The sequence below is a fragment of the Pleuronectes platessa genome, chromosome 10 (genome assembly GCF_947347685.1).
Source record: "Pleuronectes platessa chromosome 10, fPlePla1.1, whole genome shotgun sequence".
Classification (NCBI taxonomy): Eukaryota; Metazoa; Chordata; class Actinopteri; order Pleuronectiformes; family Pleuronectidae; genus Pleuronectes; species Pleuronectes platessa.
In genome coordinates, this window is record NC_070635.1 from 3,398,069 (window position 1) to 3,425,974 (window position 27,906).

General features: G+C 42.3%; 5 protein-coding genes across 6 annotated transcripts in view; 1 reads left to right on the forward strand and 4 right to left on the reverse strand.

The window, feature by feature from the left end:
* Nucleotides 1–5,304, forward strand: part of LOC128450103 (raftlin) — a 93,959-nt gene extending 88,655 nt beyond the window's left edge. Inside the window, exon 10 of the mRNA XM_053433559.1 lies at nucleotides 343–5,304. Within this exon, the coding sequence (XP_053289534.1) occupies nucleotides 343–1,026 (684 nt within the window). The 3' untranslated portion in view covers nucleotides 1,027–5,304. The remainder of the gene's footprint in view (nucleotides 1–342) is intronic.
* Nucleotides 5,305–8,178: 2,874 nt separating this feature from the next.
* LOC128450104 (vitelline membrane outer layer protein 1) lies at nucleotides 8,179–13,916 on the reverse strand. Of its 2 annotated transcripts, XM_053433561.1 has the most exons (5): nucleotides 13,856–13,916; nucleotides 11,017–11,208; nucleotides 10,238–10,350; nucleotides 9,083–9,386; nucleotides 8,179–8,286 (listed from the first exon to the last, which is right to left on the reverse strand). In XM_053433561.1, exons 2-5 carry the CDS (start codon nucleotides 11,203–11,205, stop codon nucleotides 8,248–8,250), a joined length of 645 nt encoding a protein of 214 aa, XP_053289536.1. In that variant the 5' UTR covers nucleotides 11,206–11,208; nucleotides 13,856–13,916; the 3' UTR covers nucleotides 8,179–8,247. The 2 variants fall into 2 exon arrangements, with proteins under 2 accessions (XP_053289536.1, XP_053289535.1); XM_053433560.1 differs by lacking the exon at nucleotides 13,856–13,916 and having other exon boundaries at nucleotides 11,017–11,266.
* LOC128450105 (vitelline membrane outer layer protein 1 homolog) lies at nucleotides 11,619–13,852 on the reverse strand. Its single transcript, XM_053433562.1, has 4 exons — nucleotides 13,643–13,852; nucleotides 12,667–12,779; nucleotides 11,901–12,207; nucleotides 11,619–11,705 (listed from the first exon to the last, which is right to left on the reverse strand). Exons 1-4 carry the CDS (start codon nucleotides 13,850–13,852, stop codon nucleotides 11,703–11,705), a joined length of 633 nt encoding a protein of 210 aa, XP_053289537.1. The 3' UTR covers nucleotides 11,619–11,702.
* A 2,804-nt stretch (nucleotides 13,917–16,720) lies between the features above and the next one.
* LOC128449164 (beta-2-microglobulin) lies at nucleotides 16,721–17,881 on the reverse strand. The gene is made up of 2 exons (XM_053432213.1): nucleotides 17,758–17,881; nucleotides 16,721–17,513 (listed from the first exon to the last, which is right to left on the reverse strand). Exons 1-2 carry the CDS (start codon nucleotides 17,879–17,881, stop codon nucleotides 17,224–17,226), a joined length of 414 nt encoding a protein of 137 aa, XP_053288188.1. The 3' UTR covers nucleotides 16,721–17,223.
* Nucleotides 17,882–25,422: 7,541 nt separating this feature from the next.
* On the reverse strand, nucleotides 25,423–27,865 carry LOC128448867 (vitelline membrane outer layer protein 1 homolog). Its single transcript, XM_053431693.1, has 4 exons — nucleotides 27,612–27,865; nucleotides 26,691–26,803; nucleotides 25,726–26,029; nucleotides 25,423–25,540 (listed from the first exon to the last, which is right to left on the reverse strand). The coding sequence occupies exons 1-4, from the start codon at nucleotides 27,798–27,800 to the stop codon at nucleotides 25,538–25,540; spliced, it is 609 nt and encodes a 202-aa protein (XP_053287668.1). The 5' UTR covers nucleotides 27,801–27,865; the 3' UTR covers nucleotides 25,423–25,537.
* Between the last annotated feature and the right edge of the window lie 41 nt (nucleotides 27,866–27,906).

Genomic DNA, 27,906 nt, shown 5'->3' on the forward strand with positions numbered 1-27,906 from the left:
GTTCAATTGATATTTTAACTTCCATCACAGCAGCACATTTAAAACCCCGAAGCAAATCTAACAAGATTTTCTTTTGAGTTCAATATGTCCCTGCAAGTAATTGAGGACATGTTGCATTAAACTTTGGCCTGTTTGTCTGGTTGGACTGGAGCCACCTCAGGCCACAAATAACTCCCCTCAAAATGGCCTCAATTTCCTTCTCTGCATCACTGAGACTCATTTGAATTAGCAAGTAATCCCAGTGCAATATTGAACCCACTGCGATCTATTCTTAATTACGCTTTGTGCCCGAAAGCGTGTTTAAAGACGCATTCCACTAACATGCTAACGTCAATGTTTCAGAAACTGATCTTCAAGCCCCGAAGCAAGTCCAACAAGAACTGCATCAAAGACACGGCGAAGAACAAGAAGAAGAAGAAAACAAAAGGCGAGAAAGATGCAGAGGATCCTAAGATTATCGACGACGGAGAGAAGGCTGAGAGAGAGGAGGAGAAGAGCAGGGAGGAAGGGGAGGAAGGGGAGGACCCGGCATACGGAGATGAGGTGAGAGAAAGTGGGACACTGGAAGAAAGGGAATCGAGGTGTGAAGAAGACGGAACGATTGATGACGGGATCGAGATCAACGTAGAGACTGTAGAATTGAAAGATGGAGGAACGGAGACGAAAGACAAAGGAGCAGGAAATGTCTCGGAAGAAGAAGGAGAAGAAGAAAAAATAACATTGAATGGAGAGGGATCAGAAGAGAATGGAGAGCCTCTAGAAAAGAGAGACGTCCGGGAAGAGGCAGAAACTGTTGCGACTGTGGAAACAGAGAATGAGACCAAAGAGCACGAGGACACGGGAGCAGCAGAGGTCGAAGCTGTGATGGAAAACGGCGTGGAGGCGGAGGAGGAGCGAGACGAGGGCGAGGAGGAGGAGGAGGCCATCGAACGCAAGGCGGAGGAACCGGCCGGTGTGGAGGTCAGCGCCAAGGAGATTGTGGCAGATTCGCTGACCAATCAGAGCCCAGAGGAAACTCAAGAGTAGCCCCAAGTCGAGGTTTTATTCCCCAGCCCTACCTCTCAAATCCCCCCCCCCCCCTTTCCTCCTCCCATCCTGAGATCTGGTTCACAGTGTTGTCCCTGATCCGAATTAACGGGGCGTCGATCCCCTTCGCTGCAGCATTGTCCAAACCTGCCCCCCCCCAAACCTGCCAAAGTGTAGCTTCAGACAGATTTCATGTGATCGCAGACATCAGTCCTACTGCACAACCACACATACTGAATGTATCATTAACAGGCAGGGCTGGTGCGTGAGAGTCAAAGTGGAGTCACTGGAGTCACTGGACGAGGACCAACGAGAACATCTGCAAGTGAGCGACAACTTGAAAATTAAAAAGCCTGGTCACATCAGAACCGAGAACAGCAGTGAAATCAGCAGTTGATCGGTTCTCAGGGTCAAAGTCCTTTAGGGTTAAGTCAAAGTTCAAATTCAAAAGAAGAATAGTTTGCAGACGGTTATGAGACAGGAGTTGGTACAAATTTCTTGAAGAAGCTAACGTGAGCTAATTTTCTCGATAGCGACAAAAGCTAATTTGCTAGTTAGTCCTTAGAACTTTCTTTTAAACCACTTAAAGAATTAAAGAAAAGACTTGAAACCCTAAAACTGCTTGAAGGACGTCAATGGCTCAATAAGCAGAAAAAACATGGTTGAATTATTACTTTTAATGAGTACTTTTTGCTAGCATGTTAGCAGTTAGCTCTCCAGATACAGAAGTTTAACTTCTAGCCATGCAAAGAGACGCTAAGTCCATTCAATTCATTTCTGTTGTGGCCTGGTCTTTACAGACGGGGTCAGGGACATCACATCTAGTCAATAAAGTTCGAGAACTCACCCTTTCCCCCGTCAGCTCGTAATACCCAGACAAGGCATCTACATTACGAGAGGTACCCGACAGCTCGTGCAGCTCTGTCCAGTTTCTGAAGCTGTGGAAAGACGAGTCAGGAAGAAACCTTGACCAGACACAGGCCTGCCTCCTCCACACGACATCCACACCACGTAAAGCCCGGGGGGGGGGGGGGGGGGGAAAGGAAGTGTCCCGCGTGATCACAGACTGTTTCTCCTCGGTTCTGTTCCCCACCAATGAGCTGTGCTGGGGAGGGAACTCGGGAGGAGGAGAACGCTGGCAGAGGTGGTGGGAAAGGCGTTTGTTGCGACAGGCAATCCAAAGTAGGGTGAAGAGATAATTGTTTACGCCGAGCTCTAAGCCGTCAAGTGCTTCAAAGAGAGCCGATAATCACTCTTTGGTGCGCGGTGTGCTGAGCTCACCTTGCACACAGAATGTTCCATAATTCAAAGCCAAGTTAGATAAGGATGTGAAATTCAGCTGAATGTTTGCGGCTCAAGGGCAGAACACGTATTTACACTCTCCTGGTTTGATTTTAAGCGGGGGGGGGGAGGATTTATTTCTACGCAAAGTTGCATTTTTAATTACATTTCCAGTCAAAGGCCACGAATAAAAAGTGCGGACACGAGGGTTAAGCTGCGCGGTCAGAGTCGGACTCGTGTTGTTTACTCACTCCCAGCTTAGAGATCGAGAGGGGGAGACAAAGGAGGAGGCGGAGAGTGAAAGAAATAAAGACCCGAGAGCATAAGAGCGTCAAATAAAAGCAATGAATAGGCTCATTTGAAGAAACATCCCACATCCACCCCCCCCCCCCCCCCCCCCGTAGAGATTTCCTTCATTATTTCACCTCCAGCTCGGAGTGCACCTCGTACCAGACATCATTTCTGACAATAACCAAGTCATAACGCGCCGCCTCACCGAGTCGTTTCCATTTAAGAGAGGCGAAATGTGAGGGAGGGAGGTGGCAGCGTTCACCGTGCAGAGATCTCATTAGCTCGCTAATGGATTCTGTTTGTGGGGTATCTGTCAGGAATCATGCATTTATAATGGAGGTCACTTATTAGGGGGGGTGTATTGACGGCAAAATTATGAAAAAAAAATTGCCTTTAGATTTGACTGTAACGTCACCGAAGCATCGTTTGCACTGCGGAGGACGACTGTGTTTTAAAAAAAGCTGAATTCTTTGCAGAGATATTTTCCACACCTCCGAAAAATACATGAGAAAAGCTGTTTATTGAAATGTTAGCATTCGGGTTAATCCAGTAGTCTCACTTTTATCATTTGGATCTTTTGCTTCATGAGGACGGATGATACCTTGACGAAGTTGAAACTCTTCAATTACACATAATTACGAGTGAGATCGATCATGCTGAATAAGTGCTCTCCTTTCTGTTTGGGGGGGGTCGCCGCTGAGATTTTTCAATGTAAAATGGCAAAATGTTTTTTGTGTAGAGTAGAGTATAACAAACTGTGACCAGTGTAGCCTTATTACTATACTGTAAATGGCCCCGCAGCCTGCTATTAGAGACGGTGATTTCAATGTTACATGTGTGTTCTAGTCCAACAGGAGAGTTTTGCTACCGTCAGTGTTGGTATTTCTGAAGCTGTTTTTCTTGCTGGAGTTTCGCAGTGACGGGATAAAAAGATTTGAAGTGTTTGTCCACATGGAGGTGACGTGTTCTTAGGGGTTTATTTTTTAAACATGTTTATTTTATTATCATTATTGTGATTGATTTCAGTTTTTTACTTTTACCGTGGGCTCTGTGTTGCCTCTGCTGTTTCCGCTGAAGCTTGCAAAAATGTATTTCTGACGGACGCTTCGAGCTACCTCCCGAGGGCTGCTGTTGGTTTTCAAAAGCCGAGAGGGGCCACGGCCCGCTCGACCTCCTGGAACATGTGGTCCTTGTCCTCTCGGCCTCCGCGATGACGGAGCCCGGACCTGTGAGCGTGAGTTCATCGCTAATGGCAGACAAGGGTCGAGGGCAGAGTGGGTTGTTTTCCCACAGCTGTTCACATGGAGTCTGCGCGAGCACATGACAAATAACCACTCTGATATTGAACTGAATTTATATATATCGTAATATTCTCTGTGGTATTTTCTTTTACCTTTTTTTTTGTTTTGTTTTTCTAGCTTTCGGCTGTTTGAGGTTTAATAAGCACTTATTCAAGAAATATGTAATGCTGCTGGGGAGCCAATAACACTCCGCTGTCACTTTCACACTTTTGTCAGATCTGACAAATATGAATTATGAAAGGCAAAACCAAAATAGGCCTTTTGTTCGCTGACAAGATCTCTGAGAATATTGGAGAGCCGTCCCCCCCCCCCCCCCCCCTCACACACACGCACACACTGAATCCTGGTCAACTGATTTAATCAGATTTAATCAATTTCTCCATTCTCCCAAGCGTCAGGATAAACATTTCAACTGTCATCTATCAGTTTTAAGAATATGAATTCATCCCAATACCCCCACCTTCCTCCTTTTATTATTTTTCTCAATCTGAAAACTGTGACATCTATTCCCCACTGGCGTCCTGAAAACACACAGATTCCACTTCGTCCTTTTAGAAGAGCTCGGAGAAAGAGATTGGAAACAAATCTGTAAAGTGTCAAAACATCCGCAGACATGGACGATGGCAACCTTGACAGAAGTTCCCGCCGGTCGAGCACACGTCCGTCCGACCTGAGGCCGCGACCTCCGGGGCTGTCACTCCCCCCTGATAAGAGCTGATTGGTTGCCGTGCAGGCCGACACCCTGACATGAGTACACGCTGGGGACTCTGGGTAATTGTGTGTTTTTTTTTAATCATTTGGGTGGGGGGGAAGAGAGACAGGATCTGACACTTTTTCAGTTAAATGATGCTGAACCATGTTAACTCATCCGTCCGTGAAAACAAGGAGAGCTTTGCAGGCCCTCTACTCATTTGTGTTAAAAAAAGAAAGAAAAGAAAAACATAATATACGCTCTCCTGTGTTATATCAGCATAATTGTCTCTGAGCCTCCGTCGTGGCGCTGGTGCAATCGTTCATGGTGATGCTGTTAAAAAAAAATTACAAATAAACGTAGTGGTTCATTTCCTGTGTGATACTATGACGTGAAACCGGCAGAGTAGAAACGACAGATCATGATAAAACGGGATTTATTTTTTCTGTGTTTGTCACTTTAGCTCACAGCCTCTGGAAAATGTATTCTTAGTTTCCCCTTAGTTTTTTTTTTTTGAGTGTGTGTGTTTGTCTCTGATCACCTCAGCTGCCATCTTGAATGTTGAGTAACTTTGATCATGTGCTGTTGTCACTTGCAGAGCAGTGAAAGAAAAGTATTCTTTATTCCTCGCAATCCTGAGTATGTCCACATTCCTACTGTTCATGACATCTGTACAATTTGTATATTATAAAAAAATGATTTATATTTAATGTGTACACGCGTCCTCGCTTCTTTTTGTGTTAAAACGGAAAATTCTGCTTCGGTTTGTCGAGAAGCTGCTGTTAAAAATAACTTAGACGTTCGAGTGCTGAGCTTTTTTCAGGAATAATCCTTCATTTGACTCGTGAACTAATTTAAGAATCGCAATTTTTCAACTCACTCTCTTTTACTGTCTTAAAATAAGACTCGGATGTTCACTGAAATAGTTTTTACTGGAGGACATCTCCTCCTCTTGTTACCGACGGCCATTAGGAGACGTCTTTCCTCATTTAAAGATGGACACGCCTCCTAACTTTCATTATAGTGACGAATATTGACATTTCAACAACAAGTCACAAACTCGTACTTGTAGCTCGAGGTTTGTAACTTCAGTTTCAAGTGAAATACATATGATACAGATGTATGAAATATTAGAACTATGAAACTTTTGTACATATGTACCAAATATTACAAAAAAGCATCTAAAAGAGAACAGGCGAAGTTAGTGCTGCTTTTTGGGGGAATGTAAATTTAAATATCCATTGAAAACATTTAAGAAATATTTCTACAGATACAAATTATTTCACCGTTGTAACAAATGTTGTGCAACCAAGCAAACTATTTATACATCTAGAATTGTTTATTAAGTAAATAAAGTATTTCTACAGCTATGAAAACCGACACAATTTGTTTTCCTCTCTAACAAAATCATTTTTTGTTTAAAATGTTTCTACAACTTTATAACACATATACAAAATAGTAATACAGCTGTAAATACATTTACACAACCTAACATATTCTTACAGCTACAAAACATTTTTTTATTGTGTATGAGTTTTTTTATTTATTTGTTTTACAGGCCCAAATTATGCATGATCCATAGGATGTCATGTATAATCAGGAATCTGGTCAGTTGGTCACTTATATGTATTTGTTCCCTCAGAAAAACTCCAGAACAAGTAGTTCAGTCTTCCTCCAGGAAGCCATTCTACCACCAGACTAGTTTATACGAGGACAGTTTATATACGAGTGCTGCTCTTATATAAACTAACTGAAAGACGAGATGAGAACTTCAGTCCACTGAGCACAATGAAAACACAAACCTGATGCATCAGGGAAATGAGACTCACAGACCAAAGTCGCTATTTTCTCCCAAGGAAACGATTTTCTTTTTGAAAAAACCGGCTCCATCTGGTTATTACCTTCATTACCGTCTGAACCGTGGATCAATGTTATTGTTATTATCACAACAACACCATTCGTTTCAGCCTCAGCTCGACACCGAAGCCGTTCCGCACCGAAACCGTCCCTCAAATGTTTCACGTAAACACCATAAACCCCGCTGTGTTTACGAGCTGAACTATATTTACAGTTGAGCCGACACAGCTGCTGTGATCTATAAGTCATGAGCTCCGAGCCCTGGGGAGCGGGGGGGTCATTAACAGGAGGGCGAGACCACGAACGCCACATCCATTCTGTCCACTACAGGAGGCGTTAATGGCTCTTCGGGCGGACTGGGGCCGGGCGAGCCGCTAAGCTGGTCAGAAACACATTGGGCCTGTGGTTTGGAAATTAAACTTGTGACCTGGGGCCGCACATCCCTGAGGTTCCCACATAGGGAACATGTTTCTGCACAGCGACTCGCTGACGGCGGCGTGTTCTGAATAATGAACTTGCTCTGCTGTCACAGGACGTGGTACAGTGGCCAGATCGAGTCGGTGCAGAGCTCGGGCCTTTGTGCCCAGAGGGCGTCTCTCTGCTGGAGCCGCCTTGTTGCACCAGATGTTCAACATCTCCGGACTGATTGATGTAGAGTTCACTGCCTCCATGAAATCATTATTTTATATTTTCATGTGTGGAGTCATAAAAGTCACAGGTTTCTAGAGAGGTGATGGGCAGCTCCACTTGTTACAGCACTGCCATCTAGTGGGGAAATAAACAGGATTCATATTGTTCCTTATGGTTTTAGAATTAGAATTAGATCACAATCAATGGAACACCAGTGCATTTGATCATAATTAGTCACTTTTAGTGTCTTTGCACCAGCTGCCTATTATTTTTGAGAATTTTATTGATGACCTTTAAAATCCTGCACCACCTGACTCCTGGTTATGTTTCTTATTGAATCTGCGTTCACTCGTCACTCAGCTGTTTTCCTGGTTAAATTCTCCTCCTGCTGATATGAGCGTATCCGTGATCCAGGCAGACCAACAAATGCACTTGAGCTTCAATCCCCAGTAAAAACACCCTGAGCCCAGATAAGAGGTCAGCTGAGTGTATTTGTTACCGGAGCGGAGAGAAACTGCGGTTGTGTGTATTAAACTCTATTCGCTTTGCCTCGACTTGCAAAATCATCTGAAAACCATTAAGGCAGAGTTTGATAACATCACGTCGACCTGCCGCACAAACTCCGCCAGCAGATTAACTGCTCAGCAATTAATTAACACAATTACCTCTGTGTGTGCCAATCGGTGTCTTATCAAACTTTGTCAGGCCTTAAACTGTAAATTAATTAATACCCCCTCTCGTCATTTCCTAATTACCTCGGTTCCAGCAGGAATTGTGGGAAACGCCCGTGTCAGCGCCTCCAGCTTAATCTGAATTTACTGTGAGCTCATTGGTTCATCAGACAGGAAGTGAAAACATGCAGCTCTCGTGCTGATGAGGTGAGGAGGCGATGACACACGATGTAAAAATGGCTCCTTCATCTTTTTGTTTTTGTTGCCGAAGCCGACACTTGAAACTTTCTCTTGAAAGCTAAATACTAACAACTGTCAGTTAGTTGTCGGCTGAACTCTGATCTCAGTGTTTGTGTTTTTAATAAAAGGAAATGAAACCTAATCAGAGATTTGAACTTCTGAGAAAAAAACGTCATAGAAACAGCAGCAATTCAAATGAGCACTTTATTATTTTTCATTGTTTAATTCAGGGTGAGGGAGGAGGGGCGGACCATGCTGCTCATCTGTCAATCACAGGTGAAGGGACCAAGCTGCTCACCTGATAAAAAAAACATAAAGCACAAATTCAGAAACTGCAAAGAACAGAGTCACAGGATTTTGAACAAAACTACATTTGAATAATGTCACACACGCCCTTCAACTGTTAATCCAAACTTTGCTTTTATCTCAATTCCATTTACAAGTTTTATCACATTGGCAGAGGTAATTACTTTGAGTCTCTCAGCTCTTTCTGGGCTTTAAAGGGGACATATTTTGAAAATTCCACTTTTGTAGTGCTTCTACACGTTCATTTAGGTATCTGGCATGTCTACCGTCCCAAAAACTCTGGAAAAAAACAACTCCCGCGATTTGTTGTGGTTCCTCTGTGTCAGAAACGATACGCTAGAGTGCGGCGAATGGGATTGCGACTGAAAAATACGTAATTTTCCAACCATGCCCATGTAGGGAGTCTCGCTACATGGCCCTTGGACCAGCCCCCCCCCACCATCATCTCACCGGCTCCGTCGTCTCGGCTCCCCGGCTAACGTTAGCTCGAGCTAGCGTTAGACATCTAAGTGGCTGCACAGGTTATGGATAGCTAAAAATCTGGGCGCTTGTATCTCGTGTAGGAGGGAGGAGGGGTGAGGGGGAGAGGGGGAGATGAGAGGGGGGGCGGGGCCCTCAAAACAGGTCAATCTGAGGAGGGCTGTTTTAGACAGGGTAAAAAGGTGCTGTTTTAAATGATCCTTGTGGTATTTTGATCAAAACCTGTTACAGACATTTCATTAAGACCTCAAGGAACCATATCAACTTGTGGTGAAATGGGCATACGATGGGTCCTTTGATTTAATTACCTGCTGGGCTCTGTCACAGCAACGGAAGCGCACGTCGTTGAGGGCGGTGTCGTCCCCTCTCCCCTGTCGGTCCTCCACCTTGGTCTCGATGCCACAGATTCCTCCGTTGACACAAACCTGGCTCCATCCGCCGTACCCCCCCCAGTCCAGGCCACTGCCCTCCAGCAAGGGGCTGCTGCTGCAGCGGAACTTGATGTTGTTGGCAGCGGTGTCGTCTTTCCTGCCCTGACTGCCCTCCACGCGGAGCTGGAAAGAGGTGAGCACGCCACTGGGGCAGTACTGAGGGTTGGACCATTCGCCCCAGCTGGAGACGAGAGCAGGAAACACAGCAGAGTGAATCAAATCTGAATAAGAGCCAAGGTTTGGTTTGGAAACACGAAGTCGAGACGTTTCAACATTTGAACCCTGAACCTGAAATAGTTGAAAAAGAATGTTTTGATGGAAACTGTCTCCAGCTTCCTGCTGCTTCCAAAACTAATGCTTTTAATATCTTACTCTTATTTAACCTCCTAATAATTAAAGACATTTTTAAGAACCACCTCAGTGACTCAAAGAAATAAAGAGTTTCTACTGATAAGTTCATTTCTGTCCAACATCAGATTCCCTGCTGCTAAATACCAGCTCTCCACACAGGGACAGCTGTATTTTAAAGAAATTAAAGTAAGAAAACCATAATGTGACAGAGCAGTTTACATAATGTTTGTTTCATGCTACAACTGAAAATCAAGTGAATTTACATCTGGGTCACATGAGTTTTTATATATTTCACAACTAATCCCTGTGAAAAGGCAAATTTAATTAGTTCTATGTAGAGTTTTCTAATAATTTGACTGGTTGTCATAATTTCTCGGAATCTGTCACATCTTTGTAAATCACTTCTCTTTTTTATGATCATTATTATCAGCACCAATGTTTGGTTTTATGTAATTTTCTATTCTTTAATTATATGGATTTTTGAACTTATATACATACAAATAAAAATCACCATTATTTAGGAAAAGTATTATTACAACAAACTGCAGATTTGATGATTAAAATACACACAGTGTACAACTGATCTTCAAAGTGTTAACGCATTTTTTATAATGGATTTATTTGTTGTCCAGTTTATTAAAGTTGCCTGATTGGAGACTGGTACCAGTACAGAACACTTACAAGCCAGGGTGAGACTCCACAGTGTACATGAAGTTGTGGTCCTCGTCTTTGCCGCAGATGAGGCGGATGCCGTTCAGGGCCGTGTCGTCGCCTTTGCCCTGTCTGGACTCCACCTGAGGAAACAGAGTTCAGTTTCCAGAAACAAACAGTTTCCCAGTATAAATGTTCTCTGAGCTGCAGGATAATAAAAGAAACTTTCACCTTTTTTCATTTACTTATTTCATTGATTTTTGTCCCATTATGTTGGAATAATACAAATGAAGGTGTCTCTTCACATCCAGTTTGAGTCAGATTGACAATTCCATTACTTAATGTGACTTTGTGAAACAACTTGAGGAATGAAAAGCTGCATGGTCGAATCTCTGATGTATTTATATTTTAAAAGTTTCCTATTTTATGTATGAGAAAAGTCACGAAAATTATAAAAACAAAACTTCAGTTCTACATTTAAGGTCAAAATTTGTTGAATAACTAAATCAATAATTATATATATATATATATATATATATAAGTCATGATTTGGCAAAAGTGATGACGAATTTAAAATGTAGAATACATAAATTATGGACAAGCAGAATTTCTAGTGAGATAAAGGCCTTCAGCTTTTCAGCTAGTGTACTACCTGGAAAGAAAAAGTTAGTATTGGACTGAGGCTTAGTCCAATAAAGTTACTTTCCATTGCTTAGTCACTAAGCAATGAAAAGTAACTTTATTTGCCTCAGTAGGTTTAAGTTAAATAAAAAATAACTGTGATAAATGTTAGAAATCGGTGTCTTTACCCTGGTACTGAAGCCAACAGCAAAGAACTGGTCAGGACACATCTCGGGCTCCCTCCATGTTCCCCACCGCTGTCCGTTTGGCACAGTCAGCACAGATGTGTACGGCCGGCTGGTCACACCGGCTCCCTGCTGGAACAACCCCAAGAACATCACAGCCAGCACGGCCAGGGCGCGGAGCAGACTCTCCATGTTGACAGCAGTGTTTCAACAGGGAAAAGCCAGCTGATGAGTTCTGGAGGGGGTTCTGCCTCAAAAAGCTCTTATATAGTTTATGTGTTGATTGCGGAACAGACAACTCGTATCAGGGTGAATCATTTACAGCTGAGGTCACCAGCCTTTTCGAGCCGAAGTTCACTTTTTAATTCCAAACGTAAGCCGAGATCTACCACCCTGATATCTTCCAAAATAAAACAGTTAGGAGGGTCATTTTAAGTCTTTGCTGCCGAAGCCGACACTTGAAACCTTCTCTTGAATGATGAATTTTAATAACTGTCAGTTAGTTGTCGGCTGAACTCTGATCTCAGTGTTTGTGTTTAAAAAAAAAGGAAATGAAACCTAATCAGAGATTTGAAGTTCTGAGAAAAAACATCACAGAAACAGCAGCGATTCAAAAGAACACTTTATTAATTGTCATTGTTTAATTCAGGGTGACGGAGGAGGGGCGGACCATGCTGCTCATCTGTCAATCACTGTTGATAAAAAAAAAACATAAAGCACAAAGTCAGAGTCACAGGATTATGAACAAAACAACATTTCAATAATGTCACAAACGTCCTTCAGCTGTTAAACCAAAATGTCTTTTTATCTTGATTCCAAGTTGTATAACATTGGCAGAGGTAATTACTTTGAGTCTCTCAGCTCTTTCTGGGCTTCAATTGAATTACCTGCTGGGCTCTGGCACAGCAATGGAAGCGCACATCGTTGAGGCTGGAGTCGTCCAGGCCAGACTGGTATTCCTCCATCTTGGTCTCGATGCCGCAGATTCCTCCCTGGCCACACTCCTGGCTCCAGTGACCGTACTCCCCCCAGTCCGTGCCGGTGCCCTCCAGCGTGGGGTTGCTGCTGCAGCGGAACTTGATGTTGTTGACGGCGGTGTCGTCCCCGAACAGGCCCCGATGGGTCTCCACGCGGAGCTGGAAAGAGCTGAGCACGCCACTGGGGCAGTACTGAGGGCTGGACCAGTCACCGAAGCTGGAGACGAGAGCAGGAAACACAGCAGAGTGAATCAAATCTGAATAAGAGCCAAGGTTTGGTTTGGAAACATTGATAAAAATGACCTCAGTGACTCAAAGAAATAAAGAGTTTCTACTGATAAGTTCATTTCTGTCCAACATCAGATTCCCTGCTTCTAAATACCAGCTCTCCAAACAGGGACAGTTGTTTTTTAAAGAAATTAAAGTAAGAAAACCATGTGATAATGTGACAGAGCAGCTTACATGTTTGTTTCATGCTACAACTGAAAATCAAGGGAAACCAGGTGTATTTACATGGATTTTGTTACTTTGTTACTTTGTTACTACAGTTATAATGGTTTATAACTGATCTTCAAACACATTTGATACTGGATTCATTTGTTTGTTCAGAATAAAATGGAGTAACAGTTTATGAAAGGTGTCTGATTGGAAACTGGCACCAGTACAGAACACCTACTAGCCAGTGTGAGACTCCACAGAGTACAGGAAGCTCCGGTTCACGTCTTTGCCGCAGATGAGGCGGATTCCGTTCATTGCCGTGTCGTCGGCGCCATACTGGTTGGACTCCACCTGAGGAAACAGAGTTCAGTTCCCAGAAGCAGATCGGATTAAACCAGTTTTTATTTGTTCAACTGCTGCGCCAGCAACAAGTGCTTGTGATGTCACAGATCACAGCAAGTGAAGAGCAGTGTAGTGTCTGGTTCAACAGGAAGTAAAAGCATCTCTGGTTGTTGTAAATTGTTCTCTGTACATAATACATAGAATCAGGATTCTTATGATCATTCGTTAGGAACCAGTTAATCCTCATGACTGCAAACACAGTTTCCCAGTATAAATGTTCTCTGACAGGACAATTTAACAAAGAGGGAACTTTAACCTTATTTCATTTATTCAGCTTTTTGCTGAGTTCACACATATTTACGTAACATTATGTTGGAATCATACGAATGAAGGTGTCTCTTCACAGCCAGTTTGAGTCAGAGGGAGAATTCCATTTCTTTATGTGACTTTGTAAAATAATGTGAGGAATGAAAAGCTGCATGGTCGGAACTCTGATGTATTTATATTTTTTAAAGATTCCGATTTTACCTTCAGGATGAGAAAAACAAAAGTCACCAAAGGGATAAAAATCAAGAAAACACTCAAAACAGCGAGAAAAGGTTCTACATTAAAGGTCCAAATCTGTCAAGTAACTAAATCAATAATTATTTATATATAAGTCATGATTCTGCAAAAGTGATAGAAAAATTATTTAAAATGTAGAAAATATGAATTACGGCAAGGGGAATGTCTAAAGGCCTTCTGCTTTTCAGCCAGTGTACTTCGTGGAAAGCTAAAGTTAGTATTGGACTTAGCAATGGAAAGTTATTTTATTTGCCTCAGTAGGTTTAAGTTAAATAACAGTGATAAATGTTAGAAGTTATTGTCTTTACCCTGACACTGAAGCCAACAGCAAAGAACTGGTCAGGACACATCTCGGGCCACGTCCAGTTTCCAAACTGCTCTCCGTTTGTCACAGTCAGCACAGATCTGTACGGGCGGCTGGTAAAGGCCACACCGGCTCTCTGCAGGAAGTTCTTCTCCTCGCACAACCCCACGGACAACACGGCCAGCATGGCCACGGCGCCGAGCAGACTCGCCATGTCGACAGCAGTGAGTGGAAGGTTTCACCGGGAAAAGCCAGCTAACGAGTACCGGAGGGGGTTCGACCTCAAAAAGCTCTTATATAGTTTACGTGTTGATCGCGGAACAGACAACTCGTATCAGCGTGAATCATTTACAGAGACGCAGGCCGGCGTGGGAATCACCAGCTGCTGCTGGAGAACGAGAAGGTTTTTCTGACGCCAGATTCCACAGGATTCTTAATTTCACTGAAGTCTTACACCCATGAAGTTGATTTGATGTGAATTTAACATTTCTGCATCTCCAGAGAGCTCAGAATCAGTGGGTCACTTAAAATCAACCTTTTCAGGGATTGTAATTGTGCAACAGCAACAGTAGAAGATCACTCAGAGAGCACATTTCTCCACCAAGGCCCAAAAGCCCATGTAAATGACACACACACATAGATATCAGTTCCCTTAATGTGCCTGATGTTTTCATCAAGAACCAGGAAATGTTCCCTGGGAAATGATTGGGAAAGTGTAATGTTATGCAATGTTAAAGAAAAGATAAGAAAAACCAGAATTGCTCAACCCTGGAAAGTACCAAATATAGACAGAGAGCTCAGAATCTGTGTGTAGCTTAAAATCAACCTGTCAGGGATTGTTATTGTGCAACAGCAACAGTAGAGGATCAGTCAGTGCCCACGTACATTTCACACACACATAGATATCAGTTCCCTTAATGTGCCTGATGTTTTCATCAAGATCCAGGAAATGTTCCCTGGGAAATGATTGGGAAAATGTTGAAAACATCTCATCTTGCAATGTTAAAGAAAGTGAAAATAAATTGATCCTGATCTTTCCTGGTCCATTTCACATCCTTCCACCAAGTTTCATTGAAATCCGTTCATGGTGGAGGTAAGAACATAGATGGAATGTTATATATATTATGTTATATCAGCTGAGTGAATAAACAAAATGCACAGAAACTATTCAATACTCAGTTTTATTCCAACGTGAGTATTACAGGTCCCAGGTCTGACAACGTGCTGTAAAACCCAGAGGTGTAACAGCATGCCACGTTCCCACGAGGCCGTTTGTCTCCTGACGCACGAGGCCAACACAAACTGAAGGACAAAGAGTTTTATTACTGAGAAAATGAAGCTGGTTCATTGTATTTCATTATGTTTTACTGATAATCACAAGGTGAAGTTTGAGAATGACAAAACCAAGACGAATAAAATCTGGTAATATAAATAATACAGCGATAATGAAATTTCATGAAGAAACAAACCTGAGATTAAACCAGAATAATCAAAGTGCCTCACATATGATTGACAATATGATGATAAGACAAAAAGCAAGAAAAGAAACAATAAAAACTATTTAAAAACAATTTGAGACTAATGCTCGCAGTAAAATGGTGAGAAAGATAAAACATTAAATTAATAAATAGAAAAATAAAATGAAATTATCGTTTCTAATCAGAAGCAGCAACTGTTTATAAATGGGAGCTGAACAATGATGTGAGGGTGACCAGTAAAGTCATAAAATCATTCTGAACCCGACTGACAGAGTTTTTATTCCATCGTCACAACTGCAACTTTCCTCGGTTCAAGAAAAACTAAAACTCTGAAAGACATGACGATGTTTGTCCTTGTGTGTCAACTGGGCTGAAGTCAAACCTGAAACAGGACAAAGAAGGTTTCATGAAAAACATTTTGTTCACAGTTTAGTTTCTTTCACCCTCTTTACTAAAAAGTACTGAGCAGTGACGTGTTTCACAAACCTCCATCTCCACCAGTAGTGAACTGCTCCACCTGCAGCTGCACAGAGGCCCACGAGGAAGAAGAGGATCCCAACTGTCAACTTCACACATTTCAGATCCAGAGCTAAGGTGTCTATAAAAGAGAGAGAGACAAACAACATAAGGCCTTCTCAGCTCGGGGGCCCCTGCAGACACCTTCAGATTCTCTCCATCACATTCTCCTCTTCGTCCTGGGTCTTCTTTCTCCTCCTGTCACCGCTCCTCAGATTCTCAAACCTCACACGTCAACAGCAGCCGACAAACCGACCCATTGTTCGTCGCCGCTGTTGATTCTGCCGTCACTCACGACGGAGGAGGTGGCGGCTCTGGCATGTTTGGACTGAAAAGCAGGAGACGGTGAATTGAGCTCCATTCTTTCACGAAAACAAAGGCAAACCCATTCAAAATGGGAGCAGGGAGACAAAACCCAGGCTGGAGAATAAGCAGCCGTGTGTACAGGAGCGGCAGCTGGAACGCTGAGGCTACTGGGACACAATAGACAAGCTGGCGAGGAGTCGGTGCTGGATGATGGTGTAAAGACTAATGAGGGAATCTGAAGCAGGTGAGCAGGTGTGTGTGGAGATCAGGCGATGTGGAAACACAGGAGGACATCAGGGACGACTGCTGGACATGGGGAGAACAGCAGGTTTGGAATTTCAATAGAAATCTCGCTGGCGTCAGATTCCAAACGCTCGGGGGCAGATTCTGTTTCCCCGTCGATATGTTTAACCTCAACTCGAACCGAACCTCTGTCGCTTCCTGTTTGCCAGCATCCGAGAACTGGAATTTACACGTTTATCATAAAACGCAGCCGGGGGGGGGGGGGGGGGGGGGGACACAAAAAGCCCGAGGCTAAACCGACAGAGACTCCATGAAGACCTGCACCCGACAAGTCCCCATCACAGCCAGTTGTGTCACACCCGGCTCATCTTAATATCATCCAACCTGGAGCTAACATGGAATCTTAATGTCAGCCACAGTTCAATGAAATGAAACAATAATTATAACATAATGTTCAATTTCAATGTGTATTATTTCGAACCCCTACATGATCTCCTCACAGCCTGGATGGATGGATGAATGGATGGATATAAGGACACATAGTTAATTACACCATAACTTACTTAAATAATATATAAAAAGAAAGAGAGAGAGAACGATAAAGATAAAGAGAGAGAGAGAGAATAGATAATATGTGTAGAATAAAATATCTAATATATATAGAAATAAAAAGGATACCATGAAATACGATACGATATGATTTGAAAATCTTTCACAACTTTATAATTACTTTGGGGAAAGTGGCCATATTACAGCATCAAGGGGGGGGGGGGTTGTGAAAATAGAGACACCAGTAAAAACAATAAAGATAATAAATATTAGGAGATTTAAAAAAAAAAAAAGACTCCCAAGGGGTTTAGTAGGAGGCGTCTTTTCTTTTCGATCCAGACTGTGAAGGCATCTCTTAGTGATCTGCGGCTCCTCTCCAGCACTTAAGTCCAAAAGAATCTGGAGAAGAGGATTCTGTCCTATCTCCTATAGGGCCTTCCTTAAACTTTATTAAACAGTGAGTAATGAAACCCCCTCTTGTGTTTGAATGTGTTCACGGACCCCAGTCCACCTCTAGGCTCTGTGACAGACTGCTGTGCTCCACCCTGCAGCTCACCCTCTCCCCCCTCCTGGGCGTCAGCTCCAGGTAGGAGTGGACCTGGAAGCTCCAGTCCTCGTTGGCCAGGACGTCAGTGGACGATACGTCCCTGGAGACGTCCACCCCGTCCCTCAGCCAGCTCACCTGCACTTTCTGAGGGTAGAAGCCCAAGACGCTGCAGTGGAGGATGGTCCGCACCCCGTAGTCAGCCGGATCGGTGTGATGGACCCTGACAACCGGCGGCACTGGAGTGTGGAGAAGATCAGAGCAAAACATTAGCAGCTAAATGACCTGCAGAAGACAGAGTCACTTTTATTTAATCCATTGAATTAAAGCACAGGGAGAGAGACCTAGAAGCAAATGAAGCCAAGGAAGTGAAACTGTTTGACCCATAATAACCTTCTTCAGTAGAAAACACAGAAATGTACCTGTTCTGTCCAGCGTGCTCCGTCTGAACAGCCTCGCGTTGTATCTGCACAGAATTTCCACTTGAACTCTTCATCAAGGCCATTTTCCATTCCTGAGTGTTGTAATGTTTTGCGTTTTTCATGCCAAATTCTCCAAAGCCCACGTACTTCCCGACCCGGGAGTCGTACAAGGTGCTGAGCTTCATGTTCAATACGTTTTCACCAAGAAAACCACGTCGGTGATGTTGTCTCCATACTCGCAGTCGCATATCCCCTGAAACACGTAGCTACCTTCAGAAGAGAACACAAAAAATAAATAGAGGACTAAACGAAATACACAAATAAAGTAATCAAGTAAAGTAAATAAAATCTGAAATAGACTTGATACAAGAAGAAGGAGAAACCTACCTGTTGCTGCAAAGCAGAGCAGAGCAGCACAGACTGTGACACTCTGCAGGAAACAAAGTCCCATCATCTTTTAAACACTGAAAACTACATTGAAAGTTCTCATGCAAAAGATTAACGACTCGATCGAGCTGCTAAAACCTCCAACGCCTGAAACACTGAACTGCAACGTGCACACATGCCGCACTTGTTTGTGTATTAGATGAAATTGTCTTTCAGGTTTCACCAAAACTCTTTTCATGCTTTAAACGTTTTGTAGGATGTGGTGAAACCTAGTTTCTCTTTCAGTGCGATGGCATTCCGGTTACTGTGGGGATCAAATCACTGCCACTTCTCAAAAGTAATTCCTCATTCAGGATCTGATCTCTCTCCCCTGTCATTTGAGCTCAGTTGCTGGGTCAGAGAACCTGTAGAGTCCAGGGTATGAATAAGTTCTACACCACTGGACATAAACAGTAAAATCCAAGCTGCTGTATCTGGGGTTTTCAGTGTTCAGGATCTAAACTGCATCCAGCAGAAGCTCGACGCACTTAGATATTGAAATGTGGCAGCGACTCATCCATCACTATGAATATAATGAGATTCAGGCCCGAGGAGAACAAATCCAGCTGAGGCACTTTTAAAAAACATCTGCATTCAGTGACAGTATTAAAACAGAAGCAGGCAGAGATGAGAAACAGCGTTTTGCAGACCGTTGAGTGTCAGGCGGTCGCTGCAGGAGCAACAACAGCTTGAAGCGGTGCTGAGGTAAAAGATGGTGACTTTGAGAACGTGCCACAATGAAAGGGTTAATAAACAAACAATGTGATGGATTTGTTCTCTGTCATTTGAATGTCTTCGGTTGACGAGCAGAAGCACAATCGGGGACAGATACTTTCAGCTTCTCTTCATTTGCTTCACGTGCTCATGACGAGCTACAAACACAAAACTGTGCTACAACATCACCGGACATGAGTGAGGCTCCTGCACGATTCCTCCGATCCACCGAGGAGAATATGTTCTCAGTGCTTTGTGTGTTTGTTAGCAGGATTGTGCAAAAACGATCAGATGGATGGAACTTGGGTCAAGAAAGAACCCAGTACATTTCCGTGTGACACCAGATCAGGGGGCAGATCCAAGATTTAATGTTTTCATTTGAATTTGTTTGTCTGAAACTACTCCAGCGATTCACATGACATTTTTTGGCAAGGAGCATAACACAAATACCCCAAAACCATTGTATTAACATGGATTCCATGAGATTCTCCTCCATGTTCATTAAACTGCATTTCATCTTAAAGCACATTTTTCCCAAACAGCTGAAAACCGTTGCTTCTTTTATTCACCGTAGGTTTAATCCAGTGTTGTTGCAGAAGTAGAAAAAACACGTTGAAACCATATAAACAATAAAACTCAAATCGCAGACTCACTCCCAAAAGAGAAAGAGAAGGAAACCGAAGGAAAACACAATCGCACACTCGGCGTGTTGGTCTTGAAGTGTGTTACAGCCGCTGAGACCTGTTGGCTTTCACGATGAACCACACTCCTGTGACAACTCCAATCAGACCCAGGATCACACCACAAACACACACTGATGTCTCCACAGCCTGGTGGTGTGTGTGCTCTGCAACCTCTGGAAGAAAAAACACACAAACACACAGAAATATGAGGTTTGTGAAGTGATCTTATGTTTAGTGAAGCTGCCTTAAGACGTGATTTGGAAATCTTTATATACAATCGATGATAAATACTTAGAAGTTCACGTAACTGTTCTATACTGACGTTTTTCTCTGTGCATCCTTTTGTGTAAATGTTTGTCTGTATGAGTGTGTTTGTGTGTGTGTGTGTTCGAGCAAAGTGCATCATATACTTTGGTCATGTTTATAAATATAGACAATATCTCCCTTCATCTTCTCTCAATTTCTCAGCCTCCATCTCTTTTTCTCTCTGCAATTTCTCAGCCTCTATCTCATTATTTTAGCTTTCTTTAACATTGTGAGAATTTTAACATTTTTAACCGATTTCCCAGAGAATAATTCATGGATCTTGATTTTAATCTGTGAGTGACTTCTGGTGACGTATGGCAACAAAACAACAATTACAATCTTTAAATTTGATTGTCAATGCTCAAATGAATAGAAGTCGACCACCCATTGACCGACTCACACATGTGGAACTGGTGTTATTCACAGACCGACCCCAGAACCTGGTGACGGGTGGACGGACACAGACAGTTACACGACACAGGGAATAATATGTGGACGTCTAACCTGAAACTTGGAAACAAACATGATCAGAAAAAATTAAAAGAGTGTCAGACAAAAGTACATGAACGAGGGCCGTCTGTCTATTTGCAGATTTACTCAAAAACAACAGAGCCAATTTCCACAAGATTTTGCAAAGGGGGGGGGGGTGAACCAAGTAAGAAGCTGTTACAAATTTTCTCTGCTACAGTTTCCAATGGAGTTGATAAAGGACTCAAACATTGACCGTATGTGAAGATGGAGATGAAGATGGTGTAATGACGGACATCACATCTCCCCAAAAGTGAAGCCGCATCATCTCGATCGCCCCCTGGTGTCTGGCTGCAGTATATGTCATAAAACCTGCCTCCTCCATGTTAGCTGATGGGACACTGACCAAACAAAAGACGTTAAAGTAACGTGTGTCTCTGTCTCCAAATTACGCCATCAGCGCAAGATGGCAGCGCTCTTATTCTGGATATTTTAGAGTTATTTCTGCGTCGTCCATCTTTATTCACAATCGATTGATCGTGTTTGATGAACTAAAATAATATGCGACGGAACACAAAGATACTTTAAGTGTAGTTCACAGCTAAACCAGAGGAAGATTCACACACGTACACACACGCACATCCCAGTATCACGGCGCTTGTACTAATTAAAGGGAGGGTTACACAATAAACAATTACCCTGCACCGACAGTACAAGTGTGATTATATACCCACAGAGGTTAATTACAGCTCCCATGGATTTCCTCTGCTTGTACCTGTTCATCTCTTAAGAAAACACCCGTGAACACTCCTCTCATTAACTTGTGCTTAATAACACCGCTTACTTCTCTCGTTACATCTCATCAGTAGTTTGATTGACTCTTGGTCTTGGGAGTAGCCGACAATCATAATTCACTTTTGGAAAGATGAAGTTATATATTATTTGCATGATCAGATGCTCAGACAGGGATCGTCTGAAAGTAACTAAGTACATTTCCTCACGTCCTGGGTATTCCCACTTATAGTCTTCTCCACAAATCCCTTTTACATAACAATATTGAATCAGTCTCAGTAGAACACATACCTCCACCAAGGCCCTGGATCTGCCCCCTGATCCGGATCCACACCAAACTTTAATCGGTTCTTTCCTGACCCGTATCACATCTTTTTATCTACATTTGTGGAAATCTGTCCAGGGATCTTTGCGTAATCTTACAAACAAACAAACCCACCCTTCCACAAAATGTCACGGTGATCAGTTATCTAGAAATCCTGCTAAATAACAAAAGCAAGATGACAACTTTAGCTCCTTGGGGGAAAGTTAAAAAAACCTCATGAGAGCTTGTGAGGTGGAAAAGGACAAGGCAGCAGAGGTGGAGCCACTCGTCACGTTCAGATATCTTCAGTTGTACCAGAATGAAATTTTTTACTCTAAACTAGTCACATGGTTTCATTTAATCTGCTTTACGAGGGCTAGAAAAGTCAAAGTAGCCAATATTCTTCCAAACTAAACTGAGGTTAGTCCAGAGAATGAATAAAAAGTATGAATCTAAATCTGTTTAGCTCAATCTGTTCTATTTTTCTTTTGCCTCCCATTAATCGTTTCATAAGCGCTCAGATTTATCTTCTTACCCTTGGAAGGGGCTGACCACACTTTGGAAAATGTCCTCTGTATAAACCAGCTTCACCTCGAGCAGCAAAAACTGTAAAATGCTGCTTACGCATTGTTTCATTGGTATAAACCCTCAACAAATATCATATATCACTTAAAACGTCATACTTTTATGTTGTTGTATTGTTATTTCCACTTAAATATAAGATCAGTATGATTGTTTTACTACTGTTTAATTTAGACTTAGTTTTAAAAGTGAATAACTCACAGATTCCAAATTATCAGTAAAATTTAAACAAAGTCCAATAAGGAGCAACGTTCCTCTCACCATTGGCCACTGTGGGATAATTCTCCCCCTTTGCAGCACGTGGGAGGTTGTACTTACAGGTACCCAGGGACACTTACGCGTCCTTGTCCAGTCCAGGATTAGGGGTCCACTGCTCTGCAAACTCTGGGAGACGTTGAACTGGCTGATAGGTGAAGGGCTTGATGTAGAGGAGCTGATCGCCGTCATATTCGATATCGTACTGACCGTTTCCCTCCACGTCTCTGTCACAGAAGGTCAAAAAGCGAAGCAGATGTTTACCTGCAGGACAAGTCCGGTGGTTTGAGTCCAGCAGTGATGAATAAAGTACTTGAAAGCCATACTTGAGTAAAAGTACAGATATCTTACCTGAAAGTCACACGTCAGAAAATGACTTGAGTAAAAATCTTGAAGTAGCTCATATTAAATGTACTTAAGTATCAAAAGTAAACGTACAAGTACCAAAACTAAAATGCAAAGTGCTTTTTTATATTTAACCCAAAATGGTTCTCTTCAGGATTTATTTCAATTTACTGAAAAATTATAACAACAATATACATATATAATTTTACAAATATTGAACCCCAGATGCTGAGGTTCAAATAGTATTGGACTAGTGCATCTGAATTCTAGGGACAACAAATAATCAACATAACAGAATAAACAATAAACAACAGACCGAATAATAAAGACTGAACTGAACTGACCTCCTGCACGAGCACCTGGATAATTCTAAAGGGAATACATGGGGAATGTGCTCCCGTTGATTAAGTCCCTGCCCTTTGTACAAACATCTCTACTCCCCATTGGATGGTTTAGTGAGGTCCTCGGATCGGCCCCGCAAGAGTCGGTCACGGCCCTGGCGGAGCGCCGAGAGGACGATCAAACTGGACTCTCTACAGGAAGTGAAACTCTTAAAGTTTCTGAAGGTGAACCTGTCGAGGGATCATCACCGGTACAGCCTGCTCGACCCCGGTCGACCAAGGCAGCCCGACCAACCTCCAGACGCTTAGGGTCTCGCGCTCAGGAAAATAAATACTCAAGTAAAGTACAGGTATGTGAAAAATATTGTTTCTGGGTCCAGTCGAAACACAAGCAGGTGAACAAAATACCTACTTCTCCATGAAATACTGCAGCCACACTCAAGTAAACAAATCTTTCTTCGTATTCTTCATTTGTATCTGACTTGTGCACCTAAATACAGAACTCCAGATGCCTCCTGACATTAATGGGTTTCTGCAGAAGCTGACCTTGACCGGCTCTAGGAGGACAGATCATCAGCAGCAGGATCAGGCTCCGCTCCATGTTGCAGGTGTCTCGTTCCTCCCTGACATCTCACATTCTGATGGAACTTCCTTTACAACACAAGCCAATCAAGGCCTGTGATTCAATGACAACCTCGAAAACACTGCAGAGGATCGTGTTGCTGAGATTCTAACATGACTCACTGCTGCCACCTATAGAGCAAAGATGATAATCACAGCACGAGTCCCTGACTGAAGTGGATGCAGTTTGATTGGTTGTTTACAGTCATGCTATTCACACTTATATAGCAAGGGAATAAAACAAAACATCAATCAAGTCATATACGTTACATCAATATTATTTTAAGGAAATACTGAAAAATGCAGAAGCAATGTCTTCAAACTAAAACTATGAAATAAAGTTATAGTGATGGAAAAAAGAGAAAAGTTGGAACCAGAGGATGTTTGACATTTAGGAGAATAAAGACTAGAGACAAATAAAAGGAATGATGTTGCACCTTGTTCTGAGACAAATTGAGATTTGTGAATATGGGCTGTACAAATATAAAATATTAGATTGATTACTGTCTCCACATCTTTATGAAACTGTGAGACACTTTACACCTAAATATTAATATCAATATTCATGTATTATGGCCTAGGAAGATGGTTTGAAAAATTGTCTTTGAAAAATATCTTGCAATGTAACAGAAAGTAGAAACAATTATCCATGATCCACCTTTGTTCAGACCCAAACTTTTATGGGTTCTTTCTTTGCCCATGTGTCTACCTTACTACAAGTTATGTGGAAATTCACTCATGCGCTTTTATGTAATCCTACTGACAAACGTAGGTGAAAACATAACCTCCTTCACAGAGGTAAAAATACCCTTTAGACAGAGGGAGACACTGAAGATCAAGATATTCACTTGACTGTCTTTCTAGAGTCTCTGTGACAAAGTAACACATCAATATCTGAGAAGACAAAAACAGGAATTGACGTTTATTTTTCTTCAAATGTGACAACATTTCTAAAATTTCTTCTGATCCACTAATCAATTAATCCTCTAACTATTCCATTCACTATTAGCTATCGAAACTGAGTAAATTATCTATTGTTCAATAATCAATAACTCTGCTGTCACAGGACGTGGTACAGTGGCCAGATCGAGTTACTGCAGAGCTCGGGCTTTTGTGCCCAGAGGGCGTCTCTCTGCTGGAGCCGCGTGGTTGCACCAGATGTTCAACATCTCCGGACTGATTGATGTAGAGTTCACTGCCTCCATGAAATCATTATTCTATATTTTCATGTGTGGAGTCAGAAAAGTCACAGGTTTTTAGAGAGATGATGGGCAGCTCCACTTGTCACAGCACTGCCATCTAGTGGGGAAATAAACAGGATTCATATTGTTCCTGTTGGTTTCGAGCACTGAAATGAATAGTGGACCATTAGAATTAGATAACAATCAATGGAACACCAGTGCAATTTATCATAATTAGTCACTTTTAGTGTCTTTGCACCAGCTGCCTATTTTTTTTGAAGATGTTATTGAGGACCTTTAAAATCTTTGTCAGGCCTTAAACTGTAAATTAATTAATACCCCCTCTCGTCATTTCCTAATTACCTCGGTTCCAGCAGAAAATGTGAGAAACGCCCCGTGTCAGCGCCTCCAGCGTAATCTGAATTTACCGTGAGCTCATTGGTTCATCAGACAGGAAGTGAAAACACGCAGCTCTCGTGCAGATGAGGTGAGGAGGCGACAACATCATATAAAAATGGCTCCTTCATCTTTTTGTCTTTGCTGCCGAGGCCGACACTTGAAACTTTCTCTTGAAAGCTAAATACTAACAACTGTCAGTTAGTTGTCGGCTGAACTCTGATCTCAGTGTTTGTGTTTTTAATAAAAGGAAATGAAACCTAATCAGAGATTTGAAGTTTTGAGAAAAAAACGTCACAGAAACAGCAGCAATTCAAATGAGCACTTTATTATTAATCATTGTTTAATTCAGGGTGAGGGAGGAGGGGCGGACCATGCTGCTAACCTGTCAATCACAGGTGAGCGGACCATGCTGCTAACCTGTCAATCACTGTCGATAAAAAAAACATAAAGCACAAATTCAGAAACAGAGTCACAGGATTATGAACAAAACAACATTTGAATAAAGTCACAAACGTCTTTCAACTGTTACATCACACATTTACAAGTTTTATAACATTGGCAGAGTTAATTACTTTGAGTCTCTCAGCTCTTTCTGGGCTTTAATTTAATTACCTTCTGGACTCTGGCACAGCAACGGAAGCGCACGTCGTTGAGGGTGGTGTCGTCCCCTCCCCCCTGTCGGTCCTCCATCTTGGTCTCGATGCCGCAGATTACTCCATGGCCACAATTCTTGCTCCATTCGCCGTACACCCCCGAGTCCAGGCCTCTGCCCTCCAGCACGTGGCCACTGCTGCAGCGGAACCTGATGTTGTTGGCAGCGGTGTCGTCACCTCTGCCCTGTTGGCCCTCCACGCGGAGCTGGAAAGAGGTGAGCACGCCAGTGTGGCAGTACTGAGGGTTGGACCATTCGCCCCAGCTGGAGACAAGAGCAGGAAACACAGCAGAGTGAATCAAATCTGAATAAGAGCCAAGGTTTGGTTTGGAAACACGAAGTCGAGACGTTTCAACATCTGAACCCTGAACTCCAAATCCTGGAAAAATAATGTTTTGATTTCCATGATGTAGAAACTGTCTCCAGCTTCCTGCTGCTTCCAAAACATATTTTTTTAAAACCTTATTCTTATTTAACCTTCACAGGACCGACAGGTTGGTTCCACTGAGACAAACGATCTGACCAGCTGAATAATTAAAGACATTGATAACAACCACCTCAGTGACTCAGAGAAATAAAGAGTTTCTACTGATAAGTTCATTTCTTTTCAGATTCCCTGCTTCTAAATACCAGCTCTCCACAGGGACAGCTGTATTTTAAAGTAATTAAAGTAAGAAAACCATAATGTGACCGAGCAGTTTACATAATGTTTGTTTCATGCTACAACTGAAAATCAAGTGGATTTACATCTGGGTCACATGAGTTTTTATATATTTCACAACAAGGCAAATTTAATTGATTCTATGCAGAGTTTTCTAATAATTTGACTGGTTATCATCATTTCTTGGATTCTCACATCTTTGTAGATCACTTCTCTTTCTTATGATCATTATTATCAGCACCAATGTTTGGTTTCATTACTTACAAGCCAGAATGAGACTCCACAGTGTAAGTTAAGCTCCGCTTCCCGTCTTTGCCGCAGATCAGGCGGATGCCGTTCATGGCCGTGTCGTCACCTCCGCCCTGTTTGGCCTCCACCTGAGGAAACAGAGTTCAGTTCCCTGGAGTAGATCGGTTTAAACCAGTTTTTATTTGTTTAATTGCTGCACCCTCAACAAGCTCTCGTGATGTCACAGATCACAGCAGGTGAAGAGCAGCGTAGTATCTGGTACAACAGGAAGTAAAAGCATCTCCGGTTGTTGTATATTGTTCTCTGTTCATAATCAGGATTCTTTTGATCATTCATTAGGAACCAGTTAATCCTCATGACTGTAAACACAGTTTCCCAGTAGAAATGTTCTCTGAGATGCGGAACAATAAAACAAACTTTTACCTTTTTTCATTTACTTATTTTATTGATTTTTGTCCCATTATGTGGGAATAATAGAAATGAAGGTGTCTCTTCACAGCCAGTTTGAGTCAAAGGGACAATTCCATTACTTAATGTGACTTTGTGAAATAACGTGAGGAATGAAAAGCTGCATGGTCGAATCTCTGATGTATCTATATTTTAAAAGTTTCCTATTTTACCTTCAGGATGATAAAAACAAAGGTCACGAAAATGTTAAAAACACAATCTTCAGTTCTACATTTAAGGTCAAAATTAGTTGAATAACTAAATCAATAATTACATATATAAGTGATGAAGAATTTAAAATGTAGAACACATGAATTATGGACAAGCAGAATGTCTAATGAGATGAAGGCCTTCAGCTTTTTAGCCAGTGTACTTCCTGGAAAGCAAAAGTTAGTATTGGACTAAGCAATGGAAAGTTATTTTATATACCTCAGTAGGTTTAAGTTAAATAAAAAATAACTGATAAATGTTAGAAATCAGTTTCTTTACCCTGGTACTGAAGCCAATAGCAAAGTACTGGTCACGACACATCCCGGTCAACATCCATGTTCCCCACCGCTGTCCGTTTGTCACAGTCAGCACAGATGTGGTTGATCGTCTGTTCACAACAGTTCCCTGCTGGAACAACCCCACGGACAACACGGCCAGCACGGCCACGGCGCGGAGCAGACTCTTCATGTCGACAGCACTAAGTGGAAGGTTTTCAACGTGTTGATCGCGAAAAGATAACTCGTATTAAGCCATGTTTACAAACAGGGCTGGCCTTAGTACATTTAGGCAAGCT